This window comes from Prunus mume, linkage group LG7 (genome assembly GCF_029339155.1).
Source record: "Prunus mume cultivar Tortuosa linkage group LG7, ASM2933915v1, whole genome shotgun sequence".
Taxonomy (NCBI): Eukaryota; Viridiplantae; Streptophyta; class Magnoliopsida; order Rosales; family Rosaceae; genus Prunus; species Prunus mume.
In genome coordinates, this window is record NC_142704.1 from 15,158,951 (window position 1) to 15,177,715 (window position 18,765).

The 18,765-nt window shown below is 36.6% G+C and overlaps 3 protein-coding genes across 5 annotated transcripts; 1 reads left to right on the forward strand and 2 right to left on the reverse strand.

Moving 5' to 3' along the window:
• The first annotated feature begins 611 nt into the window (after positions 1 to 611).
• Positions 612 to 3,183, forward strand: LOC103336900 (protein HAIKU1). 2 transcript variants are annotated; one of them, XM_008240034.2, is made up of 2 exons: positions 612 to 944; positions 1,243 to 3,183. In XM_008240034.2, exon 2 carries the CDS (start codon positions 1,656 to 1,658, stop codon positions 2,586 to 2,588), a length of 933 nt encoding a protein of 310 aa, XP_008238256.1. In that variant the 5' UTR covers positions 612 to 944; positions 1,243 to 1,655; the 3' UTR covers positions 2,589 to 3,183. The 2 variants fall into 2 exon arrangements, with proteins under 2 accessions (XP_008238256.1, XP_008238257.1); XM_008240035.3 differs by having other exon boundaries at positions 702 to 904.
• A 5,274-nt stretch (positions 3,184 to 8,457) lies between these two features.
• LOC103336901 (abscisic acid receptor PYR1) lies at positions 8,458 to 9,589 on the reverse strand. The gene has a single exon (XM_089041993.1). It carries the CDS (start codon positions 9,454 to 9,456, stop codon positions 8,821 to 8,823), a length of 636 nt encoding a protein of 211 aa, XP_088898119.1. The 5' UTR covers positions 9,457 to 9,589; the 3' UTR covers positions 8,458 to 8,820.
• Positions 9,590 to 14,180: 4,591 nt separating this feature from the next.
• Positions 14,181 to 16,755, reverse strand: LOC103336976 (uncharacterized). 2 transcript variants are annotated; one of them, XM_016795724.2, is made up of 4 exons: positions 16,456 to 16,755; positions 16,123 to 16,266; positions 15,193 to 15,378; positions 14,181 to 14,488 (listed from the first exon to the last, which is right to left on the reverse strand). In XM_016795724.2, exons 1-4 carry the CDS (start codon positions 16,525 to 16,527, stop codon positions 14,330 to 14,332), a joined length of 561 nt encoding a protein of 186 aa, XP_016651210.2. In that variant the 5' UTR covers positions 16,528 to 16,755; the 3' UTR covers positions 14,181 to 14,329. The 2 variants fall into 2 exon arrangements, with proteins under 2 accessions (XP_016651210.2, XP_008238328.3); XM_008240106.3 differs by having other exon boundaries at positions 16,123 to 16,290; positions 16,456 to 16,753.
• Between the last annotated feature and the right edge of the window lie 2,010 nt (positions 16,756 to 18,765).

Here is an 18,765-nt window from a genome sequence, read left to right on the forward strand (position 1 = left end):
TATTTTAGTTATTAATTAAGAGTTAATTTAATTACAGATTAGTTAAACCATGTTTGATGTTCCAAGGGAATAGGTTGACTAGGTAAAATATACACTCTCCCTAATAGGGTTTGAACTCAGTTGCGAGTGGGCACACTATCTTGACCAACTGGACTAACTCACATACGCATTCTCCTTTTGTTTTTATGTAGTAGTAAAGATGAAAATAAATAATATAATAATAATTAGTACAATTACATTGCTTCATGTAACAAATGAGTAAATAATCTATTAGAGTGATCAATTTTTTCATGTGACAAATGAGTACGCAACGTGCCATATAAGTTGGTATAGCACATGGTTGCCTACTTCATTCACACCTCCCTTAGACGATATTGGCATATTGCTGTAAATTGTTTTTGACAAAATGAAAACTTGGTATAAATCCGCTGCTTATGATTACGACACCCACATAGATTTTTGTAGTTAGGGGAGGGGAAGGTCAGTCAAGACCTACAGAATGGAGACGTAGCAGTATCAAATCAGCGTCAATTCCGTTTAATTTTGACTTAGCTCTCTCTCTTCTGAACTAGGAAAATAAAGACTTTCACTTGTAGTAGAAGATGTAAAATGAATACGCTAATCAACGCTAGCCCGTCGTCACGCTTTTGGCTTTTGGCTTTTTGGCCCCCAATGCGTCCTCACCCAAACACGTCCTTTCTTTCTTTTATTTTCTTTGTTTTCCATCTAACTTCCTCTCATTCATTCATTCATTCCTTTCCTTCCATATTTGACCCACTTGCTCAACTCATTCTGCAAATTGCTAATTTACTAAATTGCTAGGGCTTCTTCCCGCACCAACTTTCTCCGTGTTTATCTTGTTTCTTTGCTGCTGATAGAAAGCTCAAGAGGAAAAAAGATCCAGGTTGACTCTTCTTTGCCGTATCACTTCCTCAAGTCAAGGCGTAATTTTCTATTCCCTCTATTCTTACTTTTCTATGTTTCTTTGCGTTTACTCTTTGTCTTGTGAACCATTTGAAGAATTTTCTTGGTGGGTTTTCTTCTTTACCCAAAAGAAAAAAAAAACTAAAATTTGTAGGTGGGTTTTGGAGTTTCTGAAATTGGGTTTTCTTTGTGGAATGTTTGTGGTTCAATTATAGTAAGATATTTGTTCTGTTTGCTTGAATTGTTTTTTTGGGATTTTTTTTTTGGGGGGTGTTAAAGCTACAGGGAGATTTAAGATTTGTGGTTTTGGTATTACAGGAATCTGTCTGAGCTTGGAACTTTTGCTGGTTTCTCGATTTGCGGCTTTTGTGTTGGACTGTGAGGGCAGCTTTCGTGCTTCTCGATTTGTTTGAATTGGTTGCATTTTCTAAGATTGTTGCGTTCAATACTTATCACTGAACAAAACTGGGGTTGTTTTGAGCTTGGTTTGTGAGTTTTTGGGTATCCTTTGAAGCTTTGGAATGGTTTGACTTTGTGGGTATTTAGCAGAAGTACATATAATTCGTTTGGTGAAGTTGTATTTGAGATTCAAGGAGTTGGAAAGTTGTGTTTGAGCTTTCTTTTGAAGTTCTGGGCAATTGTTTTGAAGCTTATGCGAATGGCTTGACTTTGTGGGACATTGGCGAAAGTTAATTGGTTGGTGGTGTGAGTTTGTTTGTGTTTTCCTCAAAATGGATAACTCCGCAAACAGGCATAATGATCATTTGGGTGTGAACAAAATTGGGAAAAATATAAGGAAGAGTCCATTGCACCAACCCAATTTTGCTAATAATGCCGCTAGGCAACAGCCTCAGCCTCAGGTATACAACATAAGCAAGAATGATTTCCGCAACATTGTTCAGCAGCTTACTGGTTCGCCATCACAAGAACCCTTGCCTAGACCTCCTCAGAATCCGCCAAAACCCCAAAGTATGCGGTTGCAGAGAATTCGGCCTCCTCCATTAACACCTATCAATAATAGACCAGTAATCCCACCTCCAGCTCCTCATCCTTCAGCCCCACCACCGGTTCCATACAATAATAACTTCATGAGGCCTCAGTTTGGACAACCATCACCTACACCGATGCCGCCATTTCCACATGGAGACTCAATGTGGGCAAATACAGCTGAGTCTCCTATCTCAGCATATATGAGGTACCTTCAAAGTTCGATGCTGGATCCAACTCCAAGGGGAAACCAAGCACAGCCACAACCACAAGGTCCAGGTCAAAGTCAGTCTCAGGCACCATCAACTGGTTTACTTCCTAACCCATCCATGCCTGCTCACCCGCCCCCAAGAATGAATGGTCCTGTACCACCTGCGCCTAATCTACCACACCCACCAGTGAATGCTCCTGCCCTCTTACCCTCACCAACTTCACAGTTCTTATTGCCATCCCCAACAGGTTACATGAACCTGTTGTCCCCAAGGTCACCTTATCCATTGCTTTCACCTGGGATGCAGTTTCCTCCACCACTGACCCCCAATTTTCAGTTTTCACCCATGGCCCAATCAGGGATATTAGGTCCAGGGCCTCAACCTCCACCCTCTCCGGGTTATTTATTTCCTTTATCTCCTTCGGGGTTTTTCCCCATTTCAAGTCCAAGATGGAGGGATCAATAGTTGTCACACCATTGTTATGTATGTCAGTTCCATGCTTTCTCCTGAGGTCTGTCTTTATGCGGACTCTCATTTACTTCTTCATTTGTGAAAACAGTGTTGTATACTGGTAGTGTAAGTAGCCCTTTGGGCTATCTCTAGTGTTCATCTCTCATTTTTTATCTTTCTTTCGTTGATACCCACTCTACATCTTTTTTGATTCTTGACTCCTGTATCAGCTGCTATCGTTTTTGTTTATTTTTGTCTTCAACAAGTTCAATTTAGGAAATATAGTGAAGATCAACAATGCAATGGGAAGATTGGACAGGAGCTGTAATTTGAAAGACTGGAAAGATGGAGCTATAACATGAAAGGAGGTAGGACACTTGAAACTTAATATGTAGGGTCTATAGCGGAAGAGTTCTTGTAATTTTGTGATATTTGAATTAAACTGTAGTTTGATGATGTTAATTCTTCTTAAGTTAGCTGGCATGCGAAATGAATTTTCGTATTAGTGATTATAGTTTTGTTGTACCTAGATTTGTTCAATGAAGAATTTCTTGTTTGACCAACTCATAATTTGAATAATGCTACTAGTTCATTGTTTTTCTGCTTTAAATTTAAACATCGTAATGATGTATTGGGATGAAGTAATTCTAGTTTCTCATGTTTGTGAAAGAAAATGAAATTGAGAAACTACAACCCAGATTTCTATTTATAATGCTAAGATTGTTTACCTAGATAATGAATTTCGGACGCATGTGACTTTCTAATTTCCTTTTATGAAAGAAATAGTACGAGAAAGAAGAAATTTAATGTAATTCTTATGAGATTCATGTATGTTGAGGGAATGCATTTAACATCCACTAGCATTCTTCTCTTCAACTATCTTCATCTTAGCATTTTTCCTTTTGTTTACGCATTAGGCTTCCTAGCATTATTATTGTACTTACTGGTAAAAATGACTCTTCTCCTTGCAAGTGGCATTGGGGGCGGGGAAGTATTTTTATGTACATTTCAATTTAGTGGTGCTACTGTATTTGCAGCCATTCAATGTCTTTCAACTCTTGCTCCATTTTTCTTTCGCTTTTACACTTGGATGTGGATAGGATAGGGTTTCAGTTACTTTTCATTGCAAGATTGGGTGCCTGTGTTCCTTTATATCCCTATTTCTTATGATCTGGCTGTTGGGTGATCAGATGAAGTTGAGTGGTGGACCTTATTCACACCTTTAGTTATGGTAAGAACAACATGACCATGCATTTTTAGAATTGTGCATAGAGTTCTTGTAATTATTAGAATTGAGTATGTTATAGTAAAAGGAGGACCGTACTAGCAATTGTGTCTTATTAGCATGATCAAAACCAAGGGTGAGATGTGGGTTAGAGGTATGAGATTGACTATGAATCCTCACATCTTGTTTCTATACTGCTTGACGTTCCTAACCTTTAGGGTTTTGCTCATTGAGGAAATTTATGGAGCAGATCAAGTCTGAATGGTTATAGTATTGTTTAGAAGGGAAAGATGAGTTGCTGCACTTAGAATCGATCTAGGTTGATTAAATGATTTAGGCCCCGGTAACCGTTGATACTTTTATTTACATAGGACATCTGTATGAAGATTGTTCTAGATAGTAGAAGATGAAATATGAATGCATTCTTGTAGAAAGGAAAAGGGCTATGCCCTATCAAGCATATGTTGGACATCTGTATGAAGATTGTTTACATAGGACATCTGTATGAAGATTGTTCTAGATAGTAGAAGATGAAATATGAATGCATTCTTGTAGAAAGGAAAAGGGCATAGCCATTTTCCTTGCTATGCCCTATCAAGCATATGTTGGATTTGTACTTATGATCCTATTACATAATGAAGATGAGGGATGTCATAGGAAAGGATGCCCTGGCATTTGTGGCTTATCAGTAACCTGATCATGACCCAAAAGCCATATCTCCTTAGGGTTAAGGGTAAGATGTGAGATTTAACCGTGAATCCTCACATCTTGGTTCTTAATGCTTAACCTTTAAGCTTCTTTTTTTTTTTTTTTTTTTTTTTGGACAAACTACAGTAAATCCCCCAACCTATAGGGTCATTTACGAGTTCATACCCGATTTTGGGGACATTTACCAGTACATACTCAACATCACAGAAAACCTACAATTTGCCCCCTCTGTTAGCCAAACTGTTAGTCAGTCTGTTAAATACTGACGTGTCAAAAGTGGGATCCCTTTTTCTTACTCATGGCCATGGGAAAGAGGGGGATTGCAGGAGAAGCTAAATATAGCAGATATATGCATTTCTTACTAATTTGTCCATCCCCGGGTATTGCTTTAGCATAGAAAATATAACAATAACTGTTCAATACTCCCTTGCCCATGTCTTCTCAACACGCTAAAGTGAGAAGAAGAATACATAAAATAGTTCAAAAAAAATAAAAACTGAGACTGATTGCCTAATGGTTTGTTATTTTCTATACACTATCTTTATTATTTCCTATCATAAATTCATTCATCATCTCTCTCCCTTTATTTTATAATTATAAAAATAAAAAATAAAGAAATGTTGTCAAATATCATTACGTGGATGATTTTATACTTGTTAATATTCTCATGTATTTATCTAAGATAATATCTTTGTGCAATTGGAGACTTATGAGCTTATCTCTAATCAATACATGAGAATATTAATATTAATTGGATACATGAGAATATTAATTGGATCAATACTGCCATGATCTAGTTTATTGTTATTTATTTAAGATAATATCTTGGTGTAATGGGAGACTTATCTCTAATTGAAAATATATATATATATATATATATATTTGCAGTCAATTAATTTGATTGTGAGTAGCAGAGTCAATACATGTTCACAATATTTGTATTATTTCTTTTTTGGCCCAGAAAGCATTTTTACAATTTTTTTTATACGAACGATATTATACTTTAATTTAATCTTAATTACAAGGAGGGGAATTCGAAATCGAATTTTGAGTAGAAAACACGTCTGCTCTAGTCAACTTAACCAATTCACTACCAGCTCAACAATTTAGACCAACATAATAACAATAATAATTCAGCCGCGTGGCCGTTGCTGTTTCGTTGGTCCTCATCACATCATACCATAATGTTTTTTTTTTCCTGGTAGCATCATCATAGTGTATATAGTATTGTACGATTCACCTAACATATCCATCAATTCGGATACGTTACAGTCCCATGCCTCAGCCTGACATGGGGACCGTTGACTCTGTCAATGAATTGCCGGTAATAATCTCAATCTCCTTTTCTTAAATTTATTTTTAATTTGATGAAGTTCAGTGTGAAAGGGTGTGCATAATCTCCAAGGGCACACACCCCACCACCACCAACCAAGATACCAAATTACACGATACATCATTGACTCTCACAAAAAAACGTATGGGTTTTCATGATTGTGTTCAGATTTGTACAGTTTTCATGTCCATTATAATAACGCTCTACTCTTACAAATTACAATGGTCCTAGAAAAAAAACACAAAAACAAAAAACACATGTAGAGACTTCCATGTTCCGGGGTCAGTGTGAGCGTTATGATTTCAAAATGTACAAGTGTTGTCTACCAGCAGCTGATTTCTGGGTAGTCGTTTCTTCCTAATGTTAGAAGAAGTTCGTTCGCGTATTTTTTTCTTGTTGATTAAAAACCTAAGAAAAAAAAGGGTGGGGGGCCATAGACTTATGTTCCTCCCAATAGTTGAATGCCCTTTTTTCGATCTTAAGCTGAAAAGGGGATAAAGGTCCTACTATAATGGACCTCTCCTTTCAACAGTATTGTTAATCTTCCATATCTGGACCCCTACTGTAGTACTCTCTCTCTTCTCTCTCTCTCTCTCTCTCTCTGAAACGATCCTATCTAACCCCACTCTCTACCTGAGAAGGTTTCCTAGGAAGATTTTAAAGAGGGCACTGTTATCGTGCGGCTCTATTGTATTGTGCCGCTCTATGTATACGTATACGTCTTTTGGTTCTTTGAATCAAATCTTCTTCTCAAAAAACAATACATATACATTTCAGAATTTCAAAGGGGTTTAATTTTTAAATGAAAAGGAAATAAAGTGACAAATTTTAGAGTGAGGTTAAAATAGAATTTAAATTCCATTTTTCTCTACTGTTTGAAATAAAAAGGAGAAAAAGAAGAAATGGGTTTCTTTTTTTTCGCATGCATTATTATTATTATTATTATCATTATGTTTGAAATAAAAAATAAAAAATAAAAGAATTGTATTTCACAATGCCATCACATGCAAACTCAATCACAAGTGACAATGACTGGAGTGCGATGGTCAGAGAAGTAAGTAATGCTTTCAACTGCCAACATGCAAATTGCTAGCTCTCATCAATGAATACTTTTGCCACCATCAGTGACCAGTACAATGAACCTTTCACCTGCTGCTGCTGCTGTACTCTCTTTCTTTTTTGTTTGGTGAAAGTATAAATAATTAATTACTATTTAGTTACATTTTGATAAATTTACTGTGCTATCATGGGGGGTGATATAGATACATTGAATCTGATAAATTGCTAAGAACTACAAATAATATAGACAGTCACCTTGTGGAATTCCCCAACCAATCTCATTTGAGGTACACCTTATGTGATTCACAATAAATAAATAAATATAAATAAAATCTCAACGGGTAGGATGAGAGCGCCGCAACCTAGCAAAACTTGGGCTCTCCAAATCCAACACTGCATCTCCTCCTTGTGGGAGAGGAGGTCTCTACCCCTCCTCCCATCTCTCTTACCTGGTTTTTTATTTTCTTTTGCGGTTCATGCTCGAGCTTTCCTGCTCGTTTTTGGGGCTTCATGGTTTTAGGCTTTATGCCTCTTTGGTGGGGCTTCTTGCCTCTCTGATGGGGCTTCATGCCTCCTATCTTTATTGTTCCCCCAAATCTCTGTCATTCCATTCCACTCAAGTGTTATCCCTTTGTTGTTCTCCAATCGGTTCCTACTTTCCTTCATGCCTCCTATTTAATTCATTGTAAAACTTAGACACATTGGAAACCACTAAGACATCTACTTGTGAATAACAAAGTCGATTAATACAGTGTTTCATAAAAAAAGTAAAATGATAACCATTTAACTGAGTGGTCAAATAATTTTGAATTTGAGTGATTTTTGTTTTGTTTTTGCAAAGATGATATTCGAAAGAGTACTTAAAAAATTAGACGATTTAGATCATTAGAATACATTGCAGAATAAACCCTATAAAGATGTCCCTAAAATAAAATGCATCAACTGTTTGTACAAAGATTAAATACACATCTTGGGGGAACAAAAAACCCTAAGAAAAGAAACCTTTGGATTCGAATTTAGCCGGTATGACATTGAGTTTAGCCGATATGACGTTATGAGTCTCTTCAGATTTGCCTCGAGGATGTGGAGTGATAGTATGTGCAATACTTCTCAAAATCGATACATATTAATGAATCAGGAATTCTAGTCATTTTGTAAATCGATTCAACTTGTTAATAGCATTTGGTCATTGGAGAAAATTTATCTATAGTTCTTTGGACTCATGTTTTCTCATCAATAATTATTATGTTTATTCTTAAAACATATTAACACATTCCAATGGTGCACTGTGATTTGTGATGAGAAGTTGAAGGACAAAAAGCCCCATTTATCGCGATTAGATTCGTACATAAAGTCAAAAGCATAGATTCCATTTTCTTTAATGCTCATTTATAGGGGGGGGATTAAACTAGGCACTAGGATATGACCCACGCATCCCTTGCCCTTTCTTTGCTCCTTGCCCTTTGGTTGGTCCTAACTTCTAACTTGCACTCAACAAAATGCAGAGATTATTACAATATCAAAGAGATATGGAGAGAGAGAGAGAGAGAGAGAGGAAATAAATTGAAAAGCACATTTGAGTTGCAAACCCAAATGCCCAAATCAAATATTCACATTGGAATTTGGCAGTAAGAAAGAAAGAAGACATGACATCACTGTCCCTCAGCTTTGACATTTCTGTACAAACGCATTGACTGAAATACCCTTACCTTCTCCTCACAATTTCAACTTACTCATGCATGGCATCCCGGTCAATCCATTAAAACCAAGGACATTTTGGTGATTCCAAATTAAAAGAGAGATAACGAAGAGACGGCGTACTTACAAAATTCAGAAATTAAAAAAACCCAAGACAAAGCCCCAGAAAAAGATTTTTTTTTTCTTTTCTTTTCTTCTTTTAAAAATCCGTGTGAATTTTTTTCTCACATCACCTGCGATTTAGCGTCACCGTAACCCGCCAGCCCTTCGGTGACGGACGCCAGCTTCTGGAGATTCAACTTGACAACTGTATCCGCGAAGAGAAGCGTGTCCTCCTCGGAATTCCCCTCGGGCACATCGACGACGTACGATTCCAAAACGACGGTCCAGATCCTCCCGTCGCGCTCGAACCCATGCACGGTCGTCACCGACCGGTAATTCTTGAGCCGGTGCTCGCCGCCGGTAATACTGAAACCGGTGACGTGGCGGTCGTCATCGAGCAAGTCGAGCCGCTCCGTGCTGGTGGCCGCCGGTAGCCCGGAGATGACATTGACGTCCCTCGTGCACCCGACGGTCATTTTAAACCCCTCCTTGACCGTACAGCTCCGGATGAAGTGCTTGTAGGTCTGGGGCTTGTCGAAGCGGCGCACCACCGACCACACCTTGTCGACCGGAGCGTACACGCGCTGCGCGAGTAGGGAAGAGCATTTTCCGGGACCCACCGGGTACTTGTGGAAGTCGTCCACGATCCGCTTCAAGTCGTCGAACTCGTCCTGAGTCAACCCGGCGGGAATCGTGAGGTGGTGCTGGGTGTTCTCCTCCGCGTCTTGCTCGGCCGCTGAGCCCTCGCCTTTCTCCATTACGAGTCTCCGATAGAGAGAAAAGAAAGCGCTGCTGAGGGGATGCACTTTCGTTTATTTGGGATGGGGATTTTGTAGTATGGCAGGGGTGAAATGGTAAATGTATTTTGTTTATTAAATTGAAGGGGTTAATTTGGGAATTTAAAAAAATGGGTTTTTAAAAAGGTGTATGGGAAAGGTGTCAACTTGATGATGCGGACAGATGGGTTCTTCTTGGTTGCTTGACAGTTCTACCTGGCTAAGCTCTGCAAGCCGAGCTAATTGCACGTCTTAATTTTTTTTCTGTAAAATAATTTCATAAAGAAAAAAATAATATAAAAACTATGCATAATACGACAAGATTCAGATATGGATTTACCCAAAGAAGAAAGAGAAGACAATGCGGCCGCAAATTATTATATATAATAAAGTGACAGGTCAGATTAATTATTGTACGGGTTATAGAGCATGGGTTGGGTCAGTTTGTTTAAATATTTGAACCTCTAGAAGATACCAATGGAAATTCATTAATGCTTTCCTTTCACAACAAGTAGAGTGGAAGTATAATGAATCGTACATTATGGGCATTGTATAAGTTAGTGTATATAGGTTTTAAAAAAAGGGAAATACAATCACTTTTTATCCTTGTAGTTTTCTCGAGTTTTTATTTTGGTATTTATGAATTCAATTTTGACAATTTGACCTCTAATTTGATACCTATTGCAATTTGAGGACACGTTCAATTTCATGATTTAGTAAGCTTGTGCCCTTCAAGTGGAGGGGTATTTTTTGTCTACCACAACCACAACTGGATGACCCACTTCTTCAACCTCTGAATCGAAATTTTTGCACTCTATACTTGTCCTCACCTGAATCTTATATAAATTGATCGAAAAAATCAAAACTTTTGAGGAGCACGAAGGTACATGGCACAAGTAGGCAAAAACACATGAGTGCTTATTATGTCATGGAATTGGAAAAAAATTTGGACATCAAACTAGATGGGTTAAATCGTTATAGTTTGAACTACAGGGACCAAAATGGAAGATTTGGTAAGATATAAGGACAGAAAGTGACTTTTCTCCAAAGAATGAGAGTGACTTAAGAGATCAAGACATGTAAAAAGGAAAAAAGAGTGAGTTAATTGGGAAATCAAATTTAGTGTTTGACGCTGCCTTTTCGAATGTTTCAAAAACAATCAAACAAGAACACGTGTGCAAAATAAATTTGTATTAATTTATTAAGTACATCAGTTAAACGCTTTATGGTTTATTATTTACTTGGATATCACTTTGATTCAATCTATCTGATGAGTTTCATCAAAGTGTTGCGAGTACTTGTCGTTGAATGAGATGATTAAGTCTTCAGATCTCTTGTCATCAAATTTGAAGAAGTGGTTTGGTCAAGGGCCATCAAGGCTTCATTCTTAAACAAACTAGAACAATGAGGATTGTCACATGTGGATAATCTTCGGTTTCGGTGGTGGCGGAATCAACCCATCTTTTTTTATGCTTTGTGATTCTTCCAGTGCTTAATGAAGCTGCACTAACAACTACTATAGCCCACATCACCACATTAAGCATAATGTCACATCTCGGGATCGGCTCCGCCGTAGCACGATATTGTCCGCTTTGAGCCACCTCTCTGCCTTCACGATTTTATTTCTGGGAGCTCACGAGCAACTTCCCAGTGGGTCACCCATTCAGATTGCTCTAGCCCCAACTCGCTTAACTTCGAAGTTCTTATAACTCCGAAGCCAGTGAGCTCCCAAAAGGCCTCGTGCTAGATGAAGGCGGGCATGTATATATAAGGCACATCACCCCCTCTCCGTTGGTCGATGTGAGATGTTACAATCCATCTCTCTTAGGGGTCCGACGTCTTCGTCACACTCGTACCACACGCAGAGTGGCTCGATATCAAATTGTCACATCTCGGGATCGGCTTTGCCGTAGCACGATATTGTCGACTTTGGGCCCCCTCTCTGTCCTAACGATTTTGTTTCGGTAGCTTATGAGCAACTTCCCAGTAGGTCACCCATCATGGGATTGCTCTAGCTCCAACTCGCTTAACTTCGGAGTTTTTATAACTCTGAAGCCAGTGAACTCCTAAAATGCCTCGTGCTAGATGGAGACGATCATATACATATAAGACACATCATCCCCTCTCCGTTGGTCGATGTGGGATGTTACGCAATCCCAAAAAAAAGTCTATGCAACCCAACATAACCGAAACCATAAGCAATAGAGAAGCCCAAATGAACACTACTGCCACCACCTAAAGAAGCGACGTAGTGGTCACATCGACCACCTCATATAGTCTCTAAACGAGAAAACATGTGATAGATGTGAGGGCTTCCAGCAATCTAATTGCACTTAAGAGCGAACAAATATGCCAAAACAACAACCATGACAAAGAACAATTAAGTGATTTGTAGCAAACTCCATTAAATACGAAGTAGAGCTAAATTAGAAAGAAAAAAAAAGAGCATTGTTAGAGAGCAAGTTTTAAGAAAATGATTTGATTGAAGACATAGCCCAAAATGATCTGAGCATCTGATTCAAAATGTTCAGTAGACTTATTCACTAACCCAAATAGAAAAATAAAAGAAGAGATGAGGGAGATGAGGGACAGTGACGCTTCTTCCTCCTCTCTTTATGTTGAGTTTTTCTATGGCACCCACAGAGAGTTATTTCATTATTCTTCTTTCTCATTAGTTGGTTATTAGCATAGTCTAAAATATCGATAATATCAACGAAACGTATCCATATACATACCGTATAAATATCGATAATATAGGAAAATATCGATATCGATAATTTCGCTCACACTTTTGTAATACTTTGTCAAAATGTGGTTATAATATCGCTATAATATTGAAAATATTGAAAATATTGATGTAATAGAAAAAATGAAGAAAAAAACACACACACACACACACAAAAAGCACACACACAAAAGGGATTCAAATCTTTGTCATTTCACTCATCCAACACCTTAACCACCATGTTGCTTGTGTCTTTGTGATAATATGCTAAAATATGTATATTTATATTATTTTGAACAATTACATGTAAAACTATTTTGGGGGTTTATCATTTGATGACTACTTTTCACAATACACTTACTCTACACATAGAGATGATAAAGATAGTGAAAAATTTGAACTTCATAAAAATTCTGTGTGGTATTAAGTCACTCATGTATCTTACCATGTAATGTATAAAGTGTAAAATATTGTAATAAATCATTATATATAAATGATTATGGTGTGTTTAATCTTCTTTCATTAATTACTACATATTTTCTACACTCACTGTGTTTGGCAACTCGCTATATAATCACCTTAAATCAGTTAACCCATCATGCAATGCATTTTCTTCTAATTTTTTTATATAATAAATTAATAGATAATTGATTGAATAAACATCCTCCAAAGTTTCAATAAAAATTTCAAAGTTTTTCTTACAATTTTTATCGATATCGATAATATCCCGATATTTCCATCGAAATTTTCGTGTTTTTGCAATACCGATATTTTCAATACCATCGATATTTTAGACCTTAGTTATTAGACATATAAAATCTCGAGTTCTTATTACTTTGAATCCCCACTCTGACAGTGATTCAAGGTCTTTAGATTTAGTAAAGAAAAAAAAAATCAACATCAAGCTAGTTCTTGATTCATAATTGATTGCTCTGAAATCAGATTATTTGACATATATGATTCATTCGTTCTACGAGTCTAGTAGCTCAACACAAAAAGAGATAAGATTAACTTTAATATGAAAAGAAAAAAAAAAGCCCATAACTCAAGTCGAAGCTGAGGAAACAAGCTATAAGGTTTTTGTTTTTTGTTCAGGTCAGCTGAACTTGACATGTTATTTCCTTTGTCTTCGGATAATTTAATATTCTTAGGTAGTGTTGGAGCTTGCGTGGTTCCCTCTTTTGGAAAGTAAACGTCCATCTCACTTCCCCAGCTAATCCAGCTAAGCAAACCCATCCCCTTCTAGTTCCTAGAGTCTAAATCTATTTTAAGCAGATATAAATTTGACTAGTTGATAAGGACAGTAAATCCTTTTCTTTGCATTCAAATTCGAATATTCTTATATATGCATGCATATTTATATAAGCGATAGTCCAATTTATTTGGAGGGGAATTCGAACTTAAATAGAAAAATGCGGATTCACCGTCCTGATTAACTGACTTAACTAACGTCTACAAAATAAATAAATGTATTTGAACAAACCCTAGGTCAAGCTATTCATATATTCGCCAAAACAAGACAAGGCAAATGGCGTTCTTATCGACATGAAGAATCCAAGTCTTTGGCAGCAACCTTTGCCCACGACTTGTTGCGCCTCATATATTTAATTTCCCCCACTTTTGGTTTTGTGGTTCTTGTTTATTCCTTTTGCTCTAAACCATGTAAGGGATTGCAAAGAAGATATTTGATTGGTTCAAATTTGTTTAGGCTATGTCCCATTTCGAAGTCATGATGTTGGCTTTTTTGGTTCTTTTTTTTGGTTAGTCCTGGAGTAATGGTGTTATTATGACCACCAAATCCTCCATTGTACATAGGCTTCAATGGCTTAGATATGAGTCGAGCCATTCGAGAGGCTAATTATTCTGCAATAGCTGTGTTGACAATAATTGTCATTTTAAAATTCTGGTATTAGAATATATTAAAGCCTGAATTTCCCAATGCGTTAGATTATAAAACTATTTGGAGAGGAGCCTAGAAGATTTCCAAGTTTTATAATGCTTTTGTTTTGTAGCAGCTGATTATTTATAACAAGCATAAGTTTCCAAGGAAGATATTTATAAAAAATAAAATATTTAAAACAGGTGAAAATAGGGTAAAGAAATAGTAGTGGGACTAGCAGCCTAATAATTTCAAGTATGGCCAATTGGAAGAGGTTTTCTTCTCCCCATTTGGGCAAGGTTTTTCATCTTTGTTGGTCTGGTTCTTCTTCTTCTTCTTCTTAATAAGTTGGGTTTGAGCAGAACAAGTAGTGGAGGGTTCTGGTTTGGGTGCTCTCCATCAGATTGTTCCTGCACAGAAGAAAATAAGCAAACATTATTCCAAGGTCCCATGGGCACTGAATAAGTCTGTGTTGTGCTTTGAATGGGAACTGAAAAGAAGTCAGTTGGGAAGTAGAATATGTGTAAGATTGAGATGATCACCTGAAACAAAAGTGAAAGTTTTTTAAAGAGAATATTTTGATGTGACCAAAAGTAAGGCTTCATTCATGAACCATTGCACAAAAGACATGGATATGCACAGGCTTTATGCATGATATAAAATTGTCAGCATCCACAATAAGCCAAGCGTGCACGCACATATACACACACAAATATTTATATATATATATTTTTTTGGTCATATATACATATATATATGTATATACACAAATTACATCACCTTGTAAACTGCTAAAAGAAAAAACAACAAAAAAACAAAACAAAAAAAAGTTTGAAAATTCCCAAACTCCATTCAACAAAAGTTGTTTGAAGCAAGAACAAGTTAGATGACATAAGGCAAAACTTTCTGAAGAAAGCATATGCTTTTAGTATGATACTGCCCTGCTGTAGTTTATTATTTTTTTTTTATAAGCGATATTGGGAGAGGAGAAATCAAATTTAGGACATCGGATGCAGAGATAAAAAATTTCTCAATGTGATGTTGATCACCAGCATTATTATGATAAGTTTATATATATATATACAAGTAACTGATTGAGATATAAATTAATTACCTCAATTTCAAGCCTTGTGGCATGGACTTGGGATATTCTTTTATTGTGACCTTGATAGGGATTGGAGGTGAAAGTTGGGAATGAGCAAGATGATTCCCCCTTGGATCCATGGCTCCAATAGGTATTCCCTGATGCTTGCGTAGAAGTGCATGATGAGCTGCTGCTTGAATCCATCTCTAAGCACAACTGAAGCACCACAGGTCAATGATAATTTTTTATTATAATGTTTTTACTGCAGTTGAAGGAAAATAAAAGCAGGAAATTTAATTGTGTTCTTTATTGATATAGAACTGCATCCACTGAAAAGAGAAACCCATTTTTGTTTTCTTTTTGGCCATCAAATCCATTTTTTTTCTGTTAGGTCACTCCTTTGTTCCAAATGATGATAGTTGTCTAGTTTCATAATCACAGAGGTTAGACACATTGACACAATTGTTTTTCTTAAAACTAAAATAAAATTACATAGAGGCTCCTTGAAGAAGCCCAAAACTCCGAACATCATACATAATTTTTACAAAAAAACAGCTACCAAATATGATGATTCTCTCAGACTTGTGACCAAATAAATTGACTAGAGCATCAGCTACCATATTAGCTTCCCTATAAATATGACAATTGATTTTGTTTTTCATAACTAGGTCTATTACGTGTATATTATTGCCTCCATATAAACACAATTTATAGTTGGTTTGTAGATGTCTTGATTGTATCGTTATAATTTTTCGGGTAAAATTCTCTATATTCCCAAAAAAAATCACATTGCTAGTGTGGCATGGTAAATCCATTGGCTTTTTGGTACTTCCTCTAGATTCTAGAAGTAGTAAGCTGCAATTTGATAATTAAACTCCAGCAAGCAAGCAATTATATAACATTGAGATGGAATTAACCATAATTCACCTCATAAATTCAAATTAAACAACAAAAATTCACCTGAAAAAGCCTATGTTCAAGAGCTGCCACTCGATCCAGGAGTGAGCCTTTGAAGTAAGTCTCCTTCAATGCCAAATCCATTGGCAGGCATTGCCCCTTCAATTTTGCACCACTCGAACCATTGCTACCCAATTTTGCTAACTTCTGTTTTCTTTCCAGATACTTCATCTTTAGGTCACACCCCAAATATTCCCAAAAATAAAATAAAATAATAAATAAATAAAAGGGTGAGTAGCAAAGGACAATAATTTCCATGATCTTGCTAATAAAATATAGAAAATTTTAAATAATAATAAAAATAATAATGAGTGCAGAGAAATTGATTAAACTTACAATGAAATCCAAATGATCCAACCTGGACACAAGAGGCATGGATGAATTGTGAGACTGGATTCTGCCATCCATTATAGTTTTTAATATAGACCAAAATAATAAATAATAAAACAGAAGAAATAAATGGCAAGTAAAAGAGCTTTGGAGTTGTTAAGGAAGGGTGGCTTTGATGATAAGGGAGATGAGCAATGTGTTTCTGCTCTCCTCTGTAGAAGTCTTCTACGCAAAGCCGTTATGCATTCCCTCCTTTTTTGGTTGACCCATTGAGGACACGTCATAAATCATCTGCAGTTTGTTGCATCACGTGGTGAAGAATTGGATATGCTCATTGAGGGCCAAATTGACATGGTGTCCAGCTTCCTAATAAAGCGCAGCAGGCTTGGAAAACTAGAAACTCTCTTGGTGGCTGCCCTAGGAGAAAAATTCGGCAATGGGAATAACGCTATGATATGTGTGATAACTTTTCTATATGGCATAGCCTTATTGGTTGAGAATGACAATATAGTGCTACCCCTATTTCATGCAATTTTTTCTCCTATCGTAGGGGCTTTTGCCTATAGCTTTGTGTTTTGTTATTTTCCATAAACAAGAAAAGGAAAAAGACATGGTGTCCATCATCTAACTTTGAGGCTCAAGTGCGTGTTGGAGTTTGAAAGCAAATGCAAGGGACATTTTGGAAAAAGCAAAATGAGAGAGAAAAATTTTAAATGAAGCAAAATGGACAAAAATGTCCTTATTTATTTTTAGATTTCTAAGGAATCTAATACATTTACATGTCTTTGATTTGAAAGTTGAGTGGTTTTTTCTTTTTTGAAAAGTTTTGGCTTTTTCCAAAAGTGAAATTTTTTTTATGTCTAAAACCTAAAAAACCTCAAATGCAATGGCTTTTGTCCCACATCGACAAACCCCATCTTTTTCATAGGCTTTATAACCAAAGCTCTTTTGCCCCATTCCAAACATGCCTTGAATAATAGTGGTGAGCTTTCAAATTTAAAATATCAAAATATGACCAAAACAAAAAGTCCCTCTATATTCACTCTCTTTCTTTTCTTCTTCTCCCATTTGTTTTTCTCCATGAGTAATTTTTGGCTCTTCTTTCTTCCTTCTTTTTTTCTCCATTTTCTCCATTCTTCCTTTTTCTTTCTTCCGCATTCCCTTATTTCTTCTCTATTTCTCCCCTCTTATTCCTCACTTGTCTTTTCTTTCTTTTCTTTTTTCCTTTCTTTTTCCTATTTTATTTCAATGTCTTTCTCAATCTTGCACTGAGACTTTCGCACCGCCCCAACCATTACATATCTAAACATGCATGTAGATATGGGGTTAGATCTATAAGATATGATGCTATATCTTGTAGATCTAACTCATATGTTTTTTTTTTCTTTTTGGTAGACTTGATTAAAGTTTGGTCAAAATTTAGGTTCTTCATTGTATCTTTGTTGTTGTTGTAAATTCGAATTAGGCATTTTTCTTTTTAGGGTTTCTGATGTTCATGGGAGAGGATGCTTCGTTGACTAACAAAAAGAGAGAGAGCTGGGCTTAGTAGCTTGTCCAAACTAGGAAAACCAAAACCAAATTGAATCAAAACCAGTCCGAGTTGGTTAGGTTTAGTTATTAATTTTTCATGAGAACCATACTGAATCGAACCGAATGAATAATACCAATTTCGATTTCAGATTTGGGTGAAAACAGGGCCGAACTGGATCGTGCTCAGGCTTAATCAAAACACCTCTAAGTTCTTTTATAACAACATCATAATTCGAATTATAAGGCAAATAGTTAAATCATGTGAGAAAGATGTCCATTGAACTTCAAGCATTGAGGAGGGTGAAGCCTTTATCCACATAATAAGTGCCTGTTTGATTTTATAAAGATATGAAAATTCATTCTGTCTTTCTCCAAAGAACTAAGGAGCACCATTGTGGAAACTATCTCCTCCAACCCAGACCCATCGTTGTCAACAACCATTGTTGACCCTAAGTTTAGGTTGGTCTATCCATTCCAGTTTGCTATGCCAACACCGCTAACTGGTGCTGGAGAATTACCAAATAGCGAAACCAAGAAGAGAAAGAGAGAGAAATGATGGGGCAGATACAGTGCATCAAGGTGAGATCTGGGAAGGAAGAAGAAAAGAGAAATGGAGTGAAGACAAAAAAAAAAAAAAAAAAAAAAAAAAAGAAACGAGGCCTCGGGGAAGGAAGACACTACAAGGAAAAACACTTTTGGTGATTGTGGGAGCAAAATTTACTCCATAAGCAATAACCAATTACCCATACATCCTAAACTTGAGAGTGGAGAAAATCATAACATGAC

Bases quoted from the DNA above. Each gene is read 5' to 3' on its own strand.
- LOC103336900 (XM_008240034.2), top strand. From the start codon at position 1,656: ATGGATAACTCCGCAAACAGGCATAATGATCATTTGGGTGTGAACAAA.
- LOC103336901 (XM_089041993.1), bottom strand. From the start codon at position 9,456: ATGGAGAAAGGCGAGGGCTCAGCGGCCGAGCAAGACGCGGAGGAGAAC.
- LOC103336976 (XM_008240106.3), bottom strand. From the start codon at position 16,527: ATGGATGGCAGAATCCAGTCTCACAATTCATCCATGCCTCTTGTGTCC. The intron at 16,291-16,455 runs GTAAGTTTAATC...TGTGACCTAAAG, and splicing joins TGGATCATTTGGATTTCATT to ATGAAGTATCTGGAAAGAAA. The intron at 15,379-16,122 runs GTGAATTTTTGT...GTGGTGCTTCAG, and splicing joins TTGAACATAGGCTTTTTCAG to TTGTGCTTAGAGATGGATTC.